This window comes from Mastigoproctus giganteus, chromosome 10, assembly GCF_048544385.1.
Source record: "Mastigoproctus giganteus isolate SK-2022 chromosome 10, ASM4854438v1, whole genome shotgun sequence".
Classification (NCBI taxonomy): Eukaryota; Metazoa; Arthropoda; class Arachnida; order Uropygi; family Thelyphonidae; genus Mastigoproctus; species Mastigoproctus giganteus.
The window spans coordinates 93788713-93805313 of NC_143584.1; the positions used below are offsets into that span (position 1 = coordinate 93788713).

General features: G+C 34.4%; 1 protein-coding gene across 4 annotated transcripts in view; it reads right to left on the reverse strand.

Annotated features, from left to right (window-relative positions):
* The window catches only part of LOC150079162 (RNA binding protein fox-1 homolog 3-like), a 468684-nt gene that overhangs the window by 117691 nt on the left and 334392 nt on the right, over positions 1-16601 (reverse strand). For all 4 annotated transcript variants that reach the window (XM_090383522.1, XM_090383524.1, XM_090383521.1 and 1 more), the window contains one exon: positions 5910-5964. In XM_090383522.1, coding sequence (XP_090239648.1) covers positions 5910-5964 — 55 coding nt within the window. The remainder of the gene's footprint in view (positions 1-5909; positions 5965-16601) is intronic.

A 16601-nucleotide genomic window follows, 5' to 3' on the forward strand; every position in this document is an offset into this window, starting at 1 on the left:
CTTCCAGTATCTTTGAAAAAGTCCATTTGGAAATTCAGTTAGAAAAGTGGGGAAAGAATGCTTGTATCAATGTGGCACATCATAGCAATAATGGTTACTACCCATTTTATTGCTACTAATAGTCCATCCAAATAAAGGACATATTGTTGCTGAGCATAGAGAGATATCAGCAGCCGAAACAGATCTGTAGGAAGACACATAAATCTATGCTCCATTATTTAGGGTTTATCAGATTGTGTTGGTCAAGTAATTTTTTCATAGTCTGTCCACGTTTGTTCAGGCTTTGATTTCCCTATAGTAGATGGTGATTGTTGAGGTCTCCTAGGATGTAGCAGGATTGAAGAAGCTCTACCACTAATTCTTGTGGTGCTTCCGTAACCAGGTCGGCAGGAGCAGCAGTGCATAGCACAAGCTTCTTGATTAGACTGGGGTTCGAGCCCGCGACCACCAAATACAGAGGATGCGGAACGGTCAGAAAATGACCACCGCCTATCACCGGAGCATTATGGCCTTAGTTGCTATTGCTCCTAAAAACCAAATAAACAACTAATTCTTGTAAGTTATCATCGCTTATATTTAGGGTATTGAGCAAGTATAATGATTCTATAGTTAAATCAAAGTTAAAATCGACTTGTTTTGCAACTGTCTCAAAGTTTATTTTTAGTGGGATTGGTTTCGAGGATATCTGAGAGTTGATTATCAATCTATCCCCTCCATATGCCAGTTTGTTTAGATTGTGTGCAACATGATCTTGCAGATGAATTATGTAGTTTCGGGGAGGGAAAACAGTTATATGTGGAGTCAGATTGGTTTCCTGTAGGCAGAAGGTGACAGGATCATATTGTGAGAGATTTCAGATATCACTAAAATTACAATAGCCACTACAGTTCCACTAAGTAGTTAAGCATTATTTAGATTTAGTAGAGCCCTCAATTTGTTTTCGAGAGGCGGAAGGTTTGTATTACTCAAATTTATGTTTTCCCCTTCTTTGGAAAGTATGATTCCCTGTATCAATCTCCTTGTCAATGAATAATTCTAGAATCTGGTCATCTTGGTGTGAATTATCTTCTAAGTTCATGCAGTCTGTTTGGTTTGCATCAGGAAGAACAGATACTGTAATGATTACACAGTAACTGGTGTATTTTCAGCTTTAATTTGTTTGCTTTAATTTATTGGATCAGTATTGTCCGCCATTTGGTATGGCTGCCGATACTGACTAGACCCAATAGCTGGTGATTTGCTTGGTGGTATGGTTACCTCCATTTAGCAATTGATATATGTCTTTGGGCATAAGCTGGCTTATTGGTATTCAAGGCTGGTAAGGATTTTTTGGTCTCTTTATAGGTTATATTGTGTTCAGTAAAATCTTGTTAATACAAACTCAAAAGTACTCATTTATATGAAACACATACGATTCCCTTTTAAAGGATATAGGCTTTTCTATGTAAATGTATTCGTTTATTACAAATTTCGGTTAATATGCATTACAAAGTTCTTTTTCACTCCATGAGAAATAAATATTGTTATTTTGTATGTTTAATACAAATCTTGGCAGAGATGTCTGATTATTGCCCCTATTATTGCCTCTGGCCGCCCAGCGGCTCCCTACTTCCCAAAGGATGGCACTGACTTGTTAGAAATTAGTTTTGTGTAAACAAAAGCGGTTTATGGTAGCTACAACATCAAGTGCAGTCTGAAAAGCATCTTTCTGAGGATAAGTTGTTAAATTAACAAAAGCATAAAAAGGTTTTCTAAGTTGTTTATATGCACTCCCTCACTCTCCATAGGAATAAGTTTTTTGTGCCATTTTATCTGAGCTGATGTCTTTTTTGGAACTTGTGTCTTTAAATTAATTTAAAATTTGTTTAAATTAAATCTCATCTAGCAGTGTTATGGCAGCAAAATGTAAATGGATGGAATTAAGCCTGGAAATTAAACTAAAAATTATACAAGACGCTGATAGGATGGAAAGAAGCTAATTGCAAAGGAATACAACATCCCTTTACCTACTTTATCTACAATATTGAAAAACCGAAAAAGACTTGAAGAAGTGTGTGACACTGGAGCAGCGATGAAAAACAGGAAATGAATTTGTGGTGCAAAGCACAAGGAGTTTGAAACAAAACTTTCGAGTGGTACCAAAAAATGCATGCATCTAATTTGCCAATATCAGGTCCGATTTTGTAAGAAAAGGCAAATTATCCTGCTTCAGCAACATGGAATTAGTGACTTCAAATGCAGCAGTGGTTGGCTCCAAAGATTTAAAGACAGGACAGGAATAACTTGGTTTTGCGAAATGTTTGCAGTTAGTCTGGATTAGTCAACTAAGAAAAGGCTACAGACTGGTTGTGTTCTGTACGGCCCATTCTTGAAAAATATGAGGCAAAGGATATTTTTAATCTTGACGAGGCAGGTTTATTTTATTATTTTCTGCCAAACAAAACATTTACTGTTTGAGGAGTCTTGTCACGGGGGAAATTTTAGTAAACAAAGACTCATTCTGTTATGCTTCAATTCAGATGGCAGTACAAAACTATGCCCAACAGTAAGTTTTCTAAGCCAACATATTTAAAAGCAATTAGCCAACTTCCCTGTGATTATGAGTCCAATAGAAGTGCTTGGCTTACAGTCAAAACTTTTCAGTCTTGGTTATCAAAAGTGAACAGAAGAATGGCTTCAGAAAAAAAGGAACATTTTGATGATTCTAGATCATTGTACAGCACATTCTGCAGATACTTAAAGTGAAAAAATAAAAGGCTATTGTTTTTACCCCCAATACCATGTTTAATGCAACCACTGGATCAAAGCATTATTTACAACCTCAAGCGACAATACAGAGCCCACCTGATAAGGTACGTGATCCGCAACATATAAGGAGGGAACAATTTGCAGCCAAATTGAAATGTCTTCGATGCTATCCATAATCTTGTTATTGCTTGGAACAGTATTGCATCAGGTGTAACAATGAACTGCTTCAGAAAGAGTGGCTTTGGAGAGAATATCATCAAAAAATATGGTCCAGCAGACAAATGTGATAACAACATTTAGGAATTTGAAGAGTTTGTGAAGGTGGATGATAAAGTTGCTACCACTGCAAAGCCAACACAAGAGCTGCTGAGCACCAAACAAAATGATGATGTTTTTGTTACCAGCACAGTGAAAGTGAAGAAGCACACATACTGTGATCTAAAAAAGATGCCCAAAATGCATTGAACATAATAGAGAATGTGTGGCCTGTAGTAATGTTGATAAAGAAACAACTATTGCATTTGATAATGTCTGTTCTGTAGTTAAAATTGCATAGGACAAAAACTGTACAAACAATATTGGGCTCTTTCTTTAAATTAGATTAATTTATTAAAAAAGTTAATGGTTTGTATGTCTCCTTTTATATTAAGATTGTAATTCGTTTTACTGTGATACTAAAATATTGTATATATCAAAATATATATTGTACAATACTTTAATCGCCTTTTCCTTAGTTTATCTTACAAATAAAATAAAATCTTTAAAAAATATGTTATTCCTATTACTGTATTGTTAGACAAGACTTTTGTTTTTATTTTATTTTATTTTATTAATTTAAATTAATTTATTTTTGATATTACTATTATTTATTATTATTCTTAGTATACAGTATGTACCATAAAATTAATAAATGAATAAATAAATAAATAAAAGTAAAATTTGACACTTTTGGGGGACCTCGTTACTACAAACCTCGTTATTACAAAATGTGAAAATTTAGGTACTCTGTACTTTGTATTAAAGAGATTCGACTGTATTAGTATTAGCAATAACCACATGGTGCAAGGAAGCTAATGGCTTATGCTGTACCAGCCAAAAAATAAAAAATAATAATAAAAATAAATAAATAAAATAAAATAAAATAAAATAAAATAAAAAAATAATAAATTATTTAAAAAGAGAAAAGGAAATAGACAACCTATGCATTTCCCTCCTCCGGTAGATCCAGCTGAATCTTTAAATTTCCCCGAACTGTCAGTCTCTGCCACCCATGCAGGTAACTTATTCCAGTAATTTATAACTCGCTGGCTAAAATAAAACTTCGTGCAATCCAGTATAAACATTACCTCCCCCCCCCTAACTTTAAATTATGGCTCTTAGTTCTAGAATCATTTATAACCTTGAAAATTTCATCCTCATTCATTCAGTGGAACACCATCACACACACCATCCTGACAAGGAAAACCACTGAAGAATTCAGGTGGACTGTTCTGCCACATTCCCCACAAAGTCCCGACTTTTCATCACAAGACTGTCACCTGTTTGGCCCTACAAAAATGGCCTTTGTAAGAAACACTTTGTTGATGATGCTACCACTGTGGGTCTTCGAACCTAACAGCTAATCTTACAAAAGGGAGATGCAGGTACTGGTTTAGCACTGGTGAAAAGATATGTAAAATGGCGATGAATATGTGGAAAAATAAATGTAATTACTTAAAGAACTGAAATATGTAAATACCGTTTAAATTGCATGCAATAATATCCAAGGAAACTGAAGGTATTAGTTTCAAACCATCCCTCATACTGCACATACAAGCTGTGGCTATCAAATAACAAGATGATGCAATAAAATATATATAAAGATATATTTTGTACCTTACAAGTTATCCCCGTCAAAATAATTGCTCTGGGCTTGCAAAAGCAAAAGAGGTAAGCAAACCTTTGGCCATAATGTTTCTTCCAGGCATAGAAACATTTCTGGAAGCCATCTTCTGTAATCCCTTTTAACACTAAATTCCCTTAAGTGCACTTCTCAGTTTAGGGAAGAGAAAAAGGTTACAAGGGGCTAAGTCAGGCGAGTAGGTTGAATGGTCACACACAGGGATTTTTTTTTTTTTTTTTTGGACAGAAACTGGTGAAAAGAGTGCACATTGTATGTTGGAGCACTGTCTTGATGGAGCATCCAACCATCCTTTCACAATTCATGTCTCCTCCTCAGAATTTTTTCATGCAGCCTTGTCAGAGTTTCAACGTAGCATGTTTTACTGACAGTATAATTTAGTGGGATGTATTTAGCCATAATGATTGCTTTAATATTGAAGAAAACATATGGTTTTAATTTTTGATGACATATGGTTTTAAAACATAATGTTTTATGTTTTAATAATGTTTTATGACAAATATTAAAACATATGGTTTTAACTTTTGATGACAAAACATGACAGTGAAAGACAAAACAATCTGGGGGATTGTTCTGTCTTCCACTACATCAACTGTGTTTCTTTGTAAAGTTCAAACATGCAAGCTCATGAAATAGTATGTTCTCCATAAACTTGCTGTAACAACTCATAACTTTCACAGTTGGTGTTTTCTTAGTTTTGTTAAAAATTTGAGGTTGATTCCCTGTTTGATTCTTTTGTCTGTCATTTTTCTGGCATACTGCAAAAAGACACTGTAATGAAAACATGCCTCACTGTAGCAGACAAATAGGGAGAGGTTCGAGGTCAACTGCTGTGCCTTTGTTTCACAGTATGTAGTGGCTGCTGCACAGTTTTGTTATTTAATAACCACACCTTGTACACTATTCTCTATGTAAAATATCAGCAGCAACACTCACTTAAGGGCAGCATTGAGTTTATTTAGTAGGTCCATATTTGGGAAACATATCATAAATTTTATCAAAATGTAAACTTTCTATAAAAGCACATTTTTGGAAATCTTTCAGGAAAAAAGGTTTGCATTTATGACACTGTGTAAATAAGCTTAAGAAGGAGCACTTCATTGCAATAATTTATTTTCTTTAGAGAAGTGATACCACTTAGGATTTACCCCTATATTTCATTGCACTTAATTTAAATTTGTTCTCAAACATTTATTAAATGTTAAAATTTACGAAGACCACCTGATTTTGAATTCAGAGAAAATGATAAAACTGTACTTACCATTTGGTATGGTAGGAGTCTTTTTGGTTTGTACCCTGGCAGTTGCATTATTTACCTAGATATAAAAGAACATAATTTATCAGAAGTATTCTAAATTTTATAATACTGCAAATGCTGCTTTTATAGGATAATAAATTTTGAAAATAAAAATCACATGAATTTTTGAGTGAGTAAACATATCCATTATATTTTTTTTGCAGCATTTCCAGTATTAAACAAAGAAGACAGATTTAAATAATTAAGATTTTAGAAAATAAATAAGACTATTATAAAAATCGGAATAGCTTTAAAAAAATAATATACTTAATTATATAAAGTAAAAGCTTATGAAAAATAAGTTAACTCCTGCAATAAGAACAGATTTAATTTTACACATTAGTAAAATTTAAAATGTAACCATATTAAATATAGGTTAGCTTCTACTATACTAATGAATAAAAGTAAAACAAAAGTAACATTACAAACTATTCAATTATAAGAATAATTATTCTATTATGTATCATATAATTTGATGAGTACAGAGACTGTTGTACTAATTAATTAAAGTATGTATACAAATGGATTGCCAATTAAACATAAGTGAAGTTTATTCAAGCATTCTTTACTTAACCCAGTTTTAATGCTACAAATTTTCTAACCATATAGAAGGAAATTTAATAAATATTTAATATCAGTGAATCAGGCTAAAATTAGGTTATTTAATTTTAGCAATGAATAAAATTGAATGTTTGAAGAAAATCATTAAAATATACTATTGTTCTTGTGTTAAAGTTTTAATAATATTCAAGTTTTTTATTATTTACTCATGATATTAAAAATTAAGTTTAATCTTAATGTTTACTGTTAGATAATGATTAATTTTGGAGGGAGTGCTTATATGGAAGCCTATGCAAACCCTCTGGTTTAGATCCAGGCAAACTGTCTGCTTTGGATCCAGGTGATTCATCGGCAGGAAAACACTGGTTAATCTTCACTGTCTCCCAAGCATAGCGTGTTTCTGAATCAAAACCAAGATATATTTATTTTTTGTTCCTTTGCAATGAAAACTTCATTCTTTGATATACTTGGATATGATACAAGACCAACAAAATCAGAAGAAAAAATAAATAAACAACAAAAAAACAACAACACATATATATCATATATTTCACTTGTATAATGGAAAAATTTTAATACCACAGTATCTTAATCATAATTTATATATTTGAAAAGAACAATAAGATATCACTATTAATATAACAAAGAAAAAAAAATAATAAAGAGGCAGTTTAAAGAGGCAGAGGAAGTCAATTTACACACATGTATACATTATAAAGACCAGTGAATATTATAATAAGCCAATGAACAAAAATATACAAGCATATATGCACTTTATGAAGAGAACAGGGTCAGGGTTTGACATGTAGGAAGTAACTCACATCTATCAGAGTTCACTTCATTCTATGCATGCAGGCAAAATTTTATTTCCTACTACAAAAAAATTATGAACTGACAATGTTAAGCAGCACCAAAGTCATCTAAAAATTGGCTGCAGCAAATCATGCAAACAAAGTAAGAATTGCAATTTCATTGTAAAATAACCAAGCAAATATATCAAAGAATGAACAAACAGACGTGTGAACAAAAAGTACAAAAATTAACCTTTTTTTTTTTTTTTTTAAATTTGTACACAAGATAATGAGACAATATATACAATATTAATGCCTAAGCAGATTCAGCAAGACATGGCAAGTATATTTAAATATCAAAATACCAATAAAATGACTGTTGTGAGCATGCACAGTTCCAGTGCTGAATACTAAGGCAAACCAAATTGTTAATATAAAATAGATTATCTGGACTACTCATTAAACCATTCCGTTAATTATTAAGACTGCACTAAACAAAATGAAATGTAGCTACAAATGAGTAAAATATAACTAGAAATTTTCACTGCAGACCAAAATACTAAGGTCATGCTAACTAGACTGTAAAAATTCCTGGGAAGTTTTATATATTCTCCATGTGATTATATAGTGTTTTGAAATCAAAACTTAAGTTGTTTTAATTAGAGTGCATCTTGTGTATGCTATATGTAACAACCTAATAGGCAGCAGTAAAAGTTATTACATGAGCAAAGGAAACTGCTATAGATATAAAATAATGGTTTTATAAAATTTATTTTGTCATTTGTTCAACAAATACAAATGAAATATTTCTTTAATTAAATAATTAATAGTTTTTTTGCTCCAATATTTGAAATGTACATAGCAGACTCGGCTTCTCTATTTCACAGTAGACTGAGGTAAAGTGTAAACAGTCCAGATGAAAACCTGTACAAGGTGTTCAAGATTTTAATAAATCTACAAGGAAAATAGTAACTTAAAAAATAAATAACATCTAGTAATACAGAAAAAGAAAAATTCTACTGCTTTGATGACACACCTGTTATGACATGAGTAAAGTTATGACTTTATCAATTCTATTGCTTTGATACAAAGTAAGGAAGTAAAGGAATGATGTTACAGGATCATAACAAGTTCTGCATTACTACAATTTTATCCTACCCTACTGTTACAAACATCTTACTTCTATCAAATTTTTGAATATTCTATAGCAACCAGTCAGAGAGCTAAAAATTGCTTAAAAGTTATATTGCCAGAGAAATTCATAAACAATAACACCACTAGCTTTCAGTAGTACATTATTCAAATAATGTTAAATGGTCAAAATTTTCAGGACAAACTTTTAACCCAATACAAATATAATTTTTAAAAAATGTAATTACCATATCATAATTAAAAACAACAAGTATAGCTGAGAACTAATAATTCTAGTAACATTATTATATAATAGGAACCTTTTTTGTTCCTGAAGGTCATGAACAAAAAAGGGAAAAGTTAGTTCTCCAACTCACAAGATATTTTTCCATAAAATATCACAATAACATATTTAGAAATTGGTGTGGGAGAATAAAATTTATTTTGATTTAATCAAATTTAATAAAATAATCTAACTGATTAAATAGATAAAAAATTAAACAGTTATGCTACTAACAATATGCCCACTTTACGATATTAATCCATTCCAGAGACACCACTGTATCATTAAAATATTGTATTGTGAACCCAATAACACATTGTTTTTTGGTAATTTGTTCCAAGACCTCGGAAGTTGAAATTTTTGCTATATAACTAAGCTATTTATCTCTCTATCTTTTATAACAAAAATTGTACATACTGATTAAAACTAATATATTGATTAAAGCACAACACAAAACACCACTACAACTAAAGGATGCAAAAATAGAGCTTCCTCTCAGCCAATGGCAGTAATTAAATTCTGCCATTGGCTGAGAGGAAGGACCATGTGTTCCAGTCAGAGACAATTGTAAGCCAAGCCCATCATAAAGTGAAATAAGTTAAGATGGTCACTAGTAGAATCAGCCCCTTTACTAGAATAAAATTTCAGAAAACCAATCTAAATCATTAAAATGCACTACACTTTCATCATTATCATATGTTCGGTTATAAGAATCAATTTTGAACACCTTTGTGATATTTTTATAAAGCACATTTCTGGAGGTCATTACCATAGAAGAATAAAAACAATTTGCAGTTTCCAGTTTATTGGGCTTTTCCGTTAGTGTAGTCTATTATACAGGTAGCAAACTCGATCTTATTGCAATTATATAAAAATCATAAATAAATTTCAGAATTTTCTCATCATTCCTACTGTTTAAGCTTTATAAACTTGTTACTCCGTATCTCACTTGCAAGTATTGTGTTAGTTGCAATTTGTGCATGCCATGTTCTTTGTTATTGATTGCTTATCTTTTCTACTGTTCTAAATTTTACAACAAAAAAATGTCAGTGAACAGAAATATCAATTAGTTAGCATGTACATATTACAACAGTAATTAAACTATGTACTTAAGCATACATTTATTTTTAATTTTGCTAAGCTGCGGAAAATATTCCTCTGATTTTCACATATTGTTTAATTTTGTTAATTCGCAATGCAATAAAGCCTAAATTTGTGCTTTATTTCTTTACATTTATAGCCTGTGAATAATATTCCTCCTATTTTCGCTTATCAGAATTGGCGTTTAATAGAATTAAAATTGAATTCGCAAATGTGATCACAATGATCGGCTTACCACATTTCATATAGTGAACGGAGAGTCCATCATAAAATGAACCAACCATAAAGAGGGGGTCCACTGTACTGCAATAAAATGATATGCATCTGCATATGTTTGCAGTAATAAAAATTTAAGAACGTTCAAATGGAAAAAAAAAAAAAAAAAAAACTTAAGTATTATTCTAAATAGAGTTATCTAATCATGAACAGAAACTAACCCATATTGAGGTTTTCAAGGGAAGTTCAATTCCGCTCTTTAAATAATCCACTATAAAATATTTTTAATGTATTTCAAACATATCTACTTGCTATCTGTTAAAAGTATATTTTTATTTGTTTTTTTTCCCCCTCTAATCCCACTGAGACCCTATTTACTTTTCAAGAATATTTCAATATTTGCATGTTGATTCTTTCACTATCTTTCAAGATGATGTCATCTGGCTTTATTAGCAACCAATTAAACTTTTTGGCAAAGCAAGCTTGCATATTATTATTAGTGGCATGTGATGCAAGGAAGCAGTCTAAAGAAGCATCAGCCAAAAAAAAAAAAAAAAAAAAAGATTCAGACATCACTTTCAACACCACCTTCAATTTACTAAAATTATTCTTCAATAATTCTAGTTCTTTCAAACTGCCTACTTCCACAACACCAGATGGAAATTTGTTCCAAGAATCAACCACCCACTGGCTGAAGGCAAATCTCTTCACATCAAACCTGCAAACATCCTGCCTCCATTTGAATTTATATGCTCTCATGCATTTAATCTGATCAATAAGAATAATGCCATCACCACTGTGCTCAATCAATTCAAAACCCTAAAAAAACCATCAATCAGATCACCCAGCAGGGGCCAAGTCTCAAGATGCTCAATTTGCAGAACTGAAGCTTGTCTTGGTAAGAGTACCCTTTCATTCCCTTCAATCTCGTTCCCCTTCTCTGCACCCATTCCAGCAGATCTACATCATTCTTAAAATGAAGCCTCCAGACCTGTATGCATATATCAAGAAACAGTTTAACAATTACCTTAGAAATGGGATAATCACTTCCTTGTCACTGCTAACAAAGTTCCTGAATATTATATACAACCAAACTCCATGAACTATCCTGGCAGCTGGTCTGCATTGTTCAGGAAACTTCATATTTCATTGCATAATTATTGCTAGGTCTTTTTCATTTTCTACTGCCTCAGGTGCAATACCACACAGTAAGTTAATCTGAGATTACTGTAACCCATATGAAGTACCTTGCATTTATTAATGCAAAAATTTCAACTGCCGTTTCTCAGTCTATTGCCTAGCATTATCATTAGTAGAGGCATTGATGTAAGAAAGCAAGCTTATACAGCATCAGCAAAAAAAAAAAAAAAAAACTTTCCATTTCATCCATCCATTTGCACCAGTTCTTCCTTGAATTTATTTCAGCTATCAGCTTCCACAACAGATGGAAGTTTGTTCTAGCAATCAGCCAATCAGCCACCTGCTAGCTAAAGGCAACTTTCCACACTCCATTCTACGACTGTCTTTAATCAATTTGAGTTTATGTCCTAATCAAGTGTGTAATCTGAGCAAGGCCTTATACACATCAATCACATCACCTCACAAGTGCCTAGTCTTCAGGCGTGGCAATTTCCAGAACTTAAGCCTTTCTTGGTAAGAGCAACCCTTTCTTCCCATCACAAATCTTATGACCCTTCCCTGTATTTGTTCCAGCAGCTCTATATCCTTCCTAAAATGAGGCCTCCAGATCTGTATGCAGTACTCACGGTATGGTCTGCTAGCAAAATTGCTGTATATCATTGACAACACCCCATCAGCTTCTCTGACAGCCTGTCTGCACAGCTCAGAAAATATTCATATCTGACTGCACAATTATCCCTAGGTCTTTTTCATTTTTCACTAAGTTGAGTGTTGTACTGCAGAGTTGGTACATCACACTGGGGTTACTGCTACCCATATGCAGTACTCTGTTTTTGTTATTTGGGAGCATTAGCAACCTATTGCTCTGGGATAGGCGGTGGTCATTCCCTGACCTTTCTGCATCCTCCGCATTTGGTGGTGACGGGCTGGAATCCCGGTCTAATCAAGAAGCGTGTGCTACACACTGCCGCTCCTTCCCACCTGGCTACGGAGGTGCCTATGCAGTACTCTGCATTAGATCCTGTTGCATTAACATTAATCATCTGCAAACTTGGACATTAAGCATGATATACTTTCATAAATATCATTGATAAATACAGCGGGCTCAACACCACACCCTGGGAGACTCCACTAATAACATTAGTCCATGATGAGCAATGTCCATTGATTATACTGGTCAACACGTAAAATGTTATGAAAACATCCCATCTTGACTAATTTTATCAACTAAGGTTCTCAGCAAAATGCATGGTAACGGCACAGTTTATCATGCTCTTATCATGTGACTGACAACTGTCACCTCACCCTGCATCACGTGATAAGTTGTCGTCGCCTCAAATGCATGATATACTTTCATGCATTTGAGGCATGAATTACTGCATGATTTCATGCAGTAATCCTCGAATACAGCTAGGAACAGGATGATTGTTCTCAGTTAACGGTTGTTCTTTGTGAGATTCCTGCTTTTTGCGCAGTATTTGTGTCTTGTAAGATAATATGTGTACCCAGTAATTGTGTGAATAGTCCAGACGACTTCTGTTGCATATGTGGAGAAGTCACATTAGCTAAGAAAGTGTCCCTTAACTCAAGCCATAAAAAAGGCCTACTTCTTGTACTTTGGTTGTAAAGTAGGTGACCAGGACAAGAATTGGGCTTCACACATATGCTGCACTACCTGTTCACCAAAACTCAATGTGTGGGTGAATCGAGATGGATGTTTTATGCCTTTCACAGTGCCCAAGATATGGAGGGAGCCAACAAATCACTGTGGTTCATTGTGCCACAGGACTTCACATTGTTGATGTTATTTGGTTTTTAGGAACATTAGCAACTAAGGCCATATTGCTCCGGGGATATGTGGTGGTCATTCCCTTACCTTTCCGCATCCTCCGTATTTGGTGGTCACAGGCTCGAACCCCCGGTCTAATCAAGAAGCGTGTGCTACGCACTGTTGCTCCTGACCATCTGGCTACGGAGGCACCTGGAGGACTTCACATGGTGAAGTCCTGTGGCACAATGGATCACCCGACCATTTTTCTGTACACTCTGAAGAAGACACTGACGAACATCAACTTGATATACACAAAGAAGTACAGTAGCCATCTACATCAAAGGATCCACAATTTTGTCCAAACTTTTATCCTTCTGAAACACATAAGATCACAGAAAGTGAGCTTAATGATCTCATCAAGGATCTCAAACTGCAGAAGAATAAGGATAAGCTTTTGGCCTAAAGGCTACTACAGTGGAATCGTCTAGATGATTCTTTGAAAGTGAAAAGATTTTGTAATGACCTCATCAAGGATCTCAAACTGCAGAAGAATAAGGATGAGCTTTTGGCCTCGAGGCTACAACAGTGGAATCTTCTAGATCATTCTTTGAAAGTGAAAAGATTTTGTACTCAAAATAAAGACTATGATAAATTCTATCAAACAGAAGGTGAACTCACTGTTTGTACGGATGTTAATGGTCTAATGGCAGCAATGAACATGACACATATTCTGGAAGAATGGCAACTATTTATAGACACTGCTAAGGTTGGTCTTAAGGCTGTGTTAATACACAATGGAAATATGCTGCATTCAATACCTCTTCCGAATGCTGTCCACAAAAAGAAACATATGCAAACATGGAGAACATCTTCTTAGGTGTACACTATTAGCAATATGAGTGGCAGATATGTGGTGATTTAAAGGCAATTGCCATTCTATTAGGACTACAAAAAGGTTACACTAAGTATTGTTTCTTTCTCTGCAAGTGGGATAAGCACTACAAGAAGAGGATAAGCACTACAAGAAGAGGAGTAGGACGCAACAAAAATCATTAACACCTGGAATGAAGAACGTAGCATTTCAAACTCTTGTAGATCCAAATAAAGTTTTGCCTCCACCATTCCTCATCAAACTAGAGCTCACAAAACATTTTGTGAAGGCTTTGGAAGTGAATAGTCCTACATTCACATACTTGCAACAGAAATTCCCAAGACTTAGTGCAGAGAAGATTAAGGTAGGTGTTTTCATTGGTTCACAAATAAGGCAACTTTTCAAAGACGAAGAGTTCGAATGTGCCCTTAGTGACAGCGAAAATCAGTGTGGAAAGCCTTTCGAAATGTTTTGACTGGTTTTCTAGAAAATGTTAAAGCTGGCAACTACAGGCAGTTTGTGGAAGATCTCATTACTTCTTATGAAAGCAGGGAGGAACCCCTGGTGCCATTTTACACTAAACACACTCTACTTCTTAAGAAAAACTGGGGTGCAACATATTACTGAAGATGCATTTCTTGCAATCACACCTGGATTCCTCCCTACCAAACTATGGTGACATCAGTGCCGAACATGGTGAGTGCTTCAGCCAAGACATGCAGCAAAAATACAAAAGCAAATGATGTGCCACCATGTTAGCTGATTACTGTTGGATGGTGAAAAGGAATGTTCCCGAAGCTGAATACATGCGAAAGGCAAAAAGTTCCCGTATTTGATACAGGTATATTCTTAGCTACATCTTACTGATATATAAAAAAAAATACCTTGTATAAATATAAAAAGTAATTTTTTCGAAAACACGAACCAATCTGCCATTTTAAGCACTATTTCCATGTCTAGCACACAAAAATATATAAAGTAAACTTACTTTCATGCGACCGGTATTTGGCGCATTATAGCCTCAGTTGCTGATGCGCCAATAAAACCCAAACAAACAAACAAACAAACAAACTTTCATGCCCATAACAAGATATGACCCAAAATTTGTTCAGTGTTACCACTCTCTGTCTTCTCCCACTCAACCATCCCTTTATCCATAGCAGCAACTTGCCCTTAATGCCATACTGCTCCTATTTGTACGGCAGTAACAAATAGGAGCAGTATGGCATGTGCAGTTTCCATGTGCAACAGTACCAAAGCAGTCCTGAAATCCATATATGATATCAAAACTATTTTTTGCATCCAGTTCCTTTGTGACTACATCATAGTGTCCAATCAGATTGGTCAGATAAGTTCACCCCTTAACAAATCCATGCTGTGACTGCAATATAATCGCATTCCTGTCTAGATGGTCCTGTATGAACTTCTTAATCAGAGAGTCCATTATTTTTCCTGATAAGCTAACAGGCCTGCAATTACTCATATCACCTTTTGATCCCCCTCCCTTATGGATTTTTGCATACATTCGCACATCTCCAGTTTGTTGCTTGTTGTTTGGTTTTTAGGAGCATTAGCAACTAAGGCCATATTGCTCCGGGATATGTGGAGGTCATTTCCTGACCTTTCCGCATCCTCCGTATACATCTCCAGTCCATAGGGACTTCCTCTGAATCAGAAGATGCTCTTATAATTATGATTAAGGGTTTGCCTAACTCCTTTGCTGCCTCCTTTAATATAACTGGATAGATCCCATCCACACAGGTGCCTTTGATATGTTTAATGTAAACAATGTCTCCTCCACTTTCCTCTCAGTTATTACAAAATCATTTAGATCCCTATTAGAGTTTGATAAGCTTCTGGCCTCCACTTCCCTACAGAATTCATGTGTGAATGTAGATGCAAAATATTTATTCAGTTTGTCAGCTACTTGAGCAGGATCATCAACAGCCAAACCACAGATATCAAGTGGACTAATCTGATTCAGCCCCCTTCTAGCTTACATAGTAATTTTTGCTGTTTTTATTTGCATACTTTGCAAAAGATTTTTCATAATCTGCCTTCACTTGCCGTCCTTTGTGACTTGTTTACAGACTAGTTTATATCTACCATAGGCTTCTGTGTCGCCCGTTAATTTATATGCACCCCATGCATTTTTCTCCTCTGCCAAGAGTCTCATTAGTTCATCTGACATCCATTTAGGTCCAAACCTTGAACAGTATTTCTCAGTTGGTATGAAAAGCCTAGTAGCTTCCAAGATTAATTCCTTAAATGCTTCCCATTTAGAATTTGCTGTTGGTAACATCATCAGTTAGTCCCACTGTATCAAATTTAAAAAAGTATCTTAGACCACTGTAGTCACCTTTACAAAAGCTTGGTTGCTTTGGTTTTTAATGGCGCATTGGCAGCTGAGACCTTTACAAAAGCAAAAACCCTTCCATTTTCCCCTTATGGTAGTTACATCTTTAAGTAAATCCCACGTCAGTACATTGTGATCACTACTGATAATAAGATCAAGAGTATTATTCCCTCTGGTTGCCTCTCATACGTGTTGCTGCTGTAGAAAACAACCACCACTAAATCCACAAACGTCTTCCTAGTGTGTGAGTGACCAACCCACAAGTTTCAATCAATATTAAAATCCCCCATTATAAGACATTCTGATTTATTGGCCCATTCTATTTCTCTGTACAGTTGTTCATTGTACTTATCAGAGTCATTAGACCTATAATACACTCCTCTCATTTTTGCTTTCCCCATTCTTATGTCACACCAAACTGACTCAACATGGCAC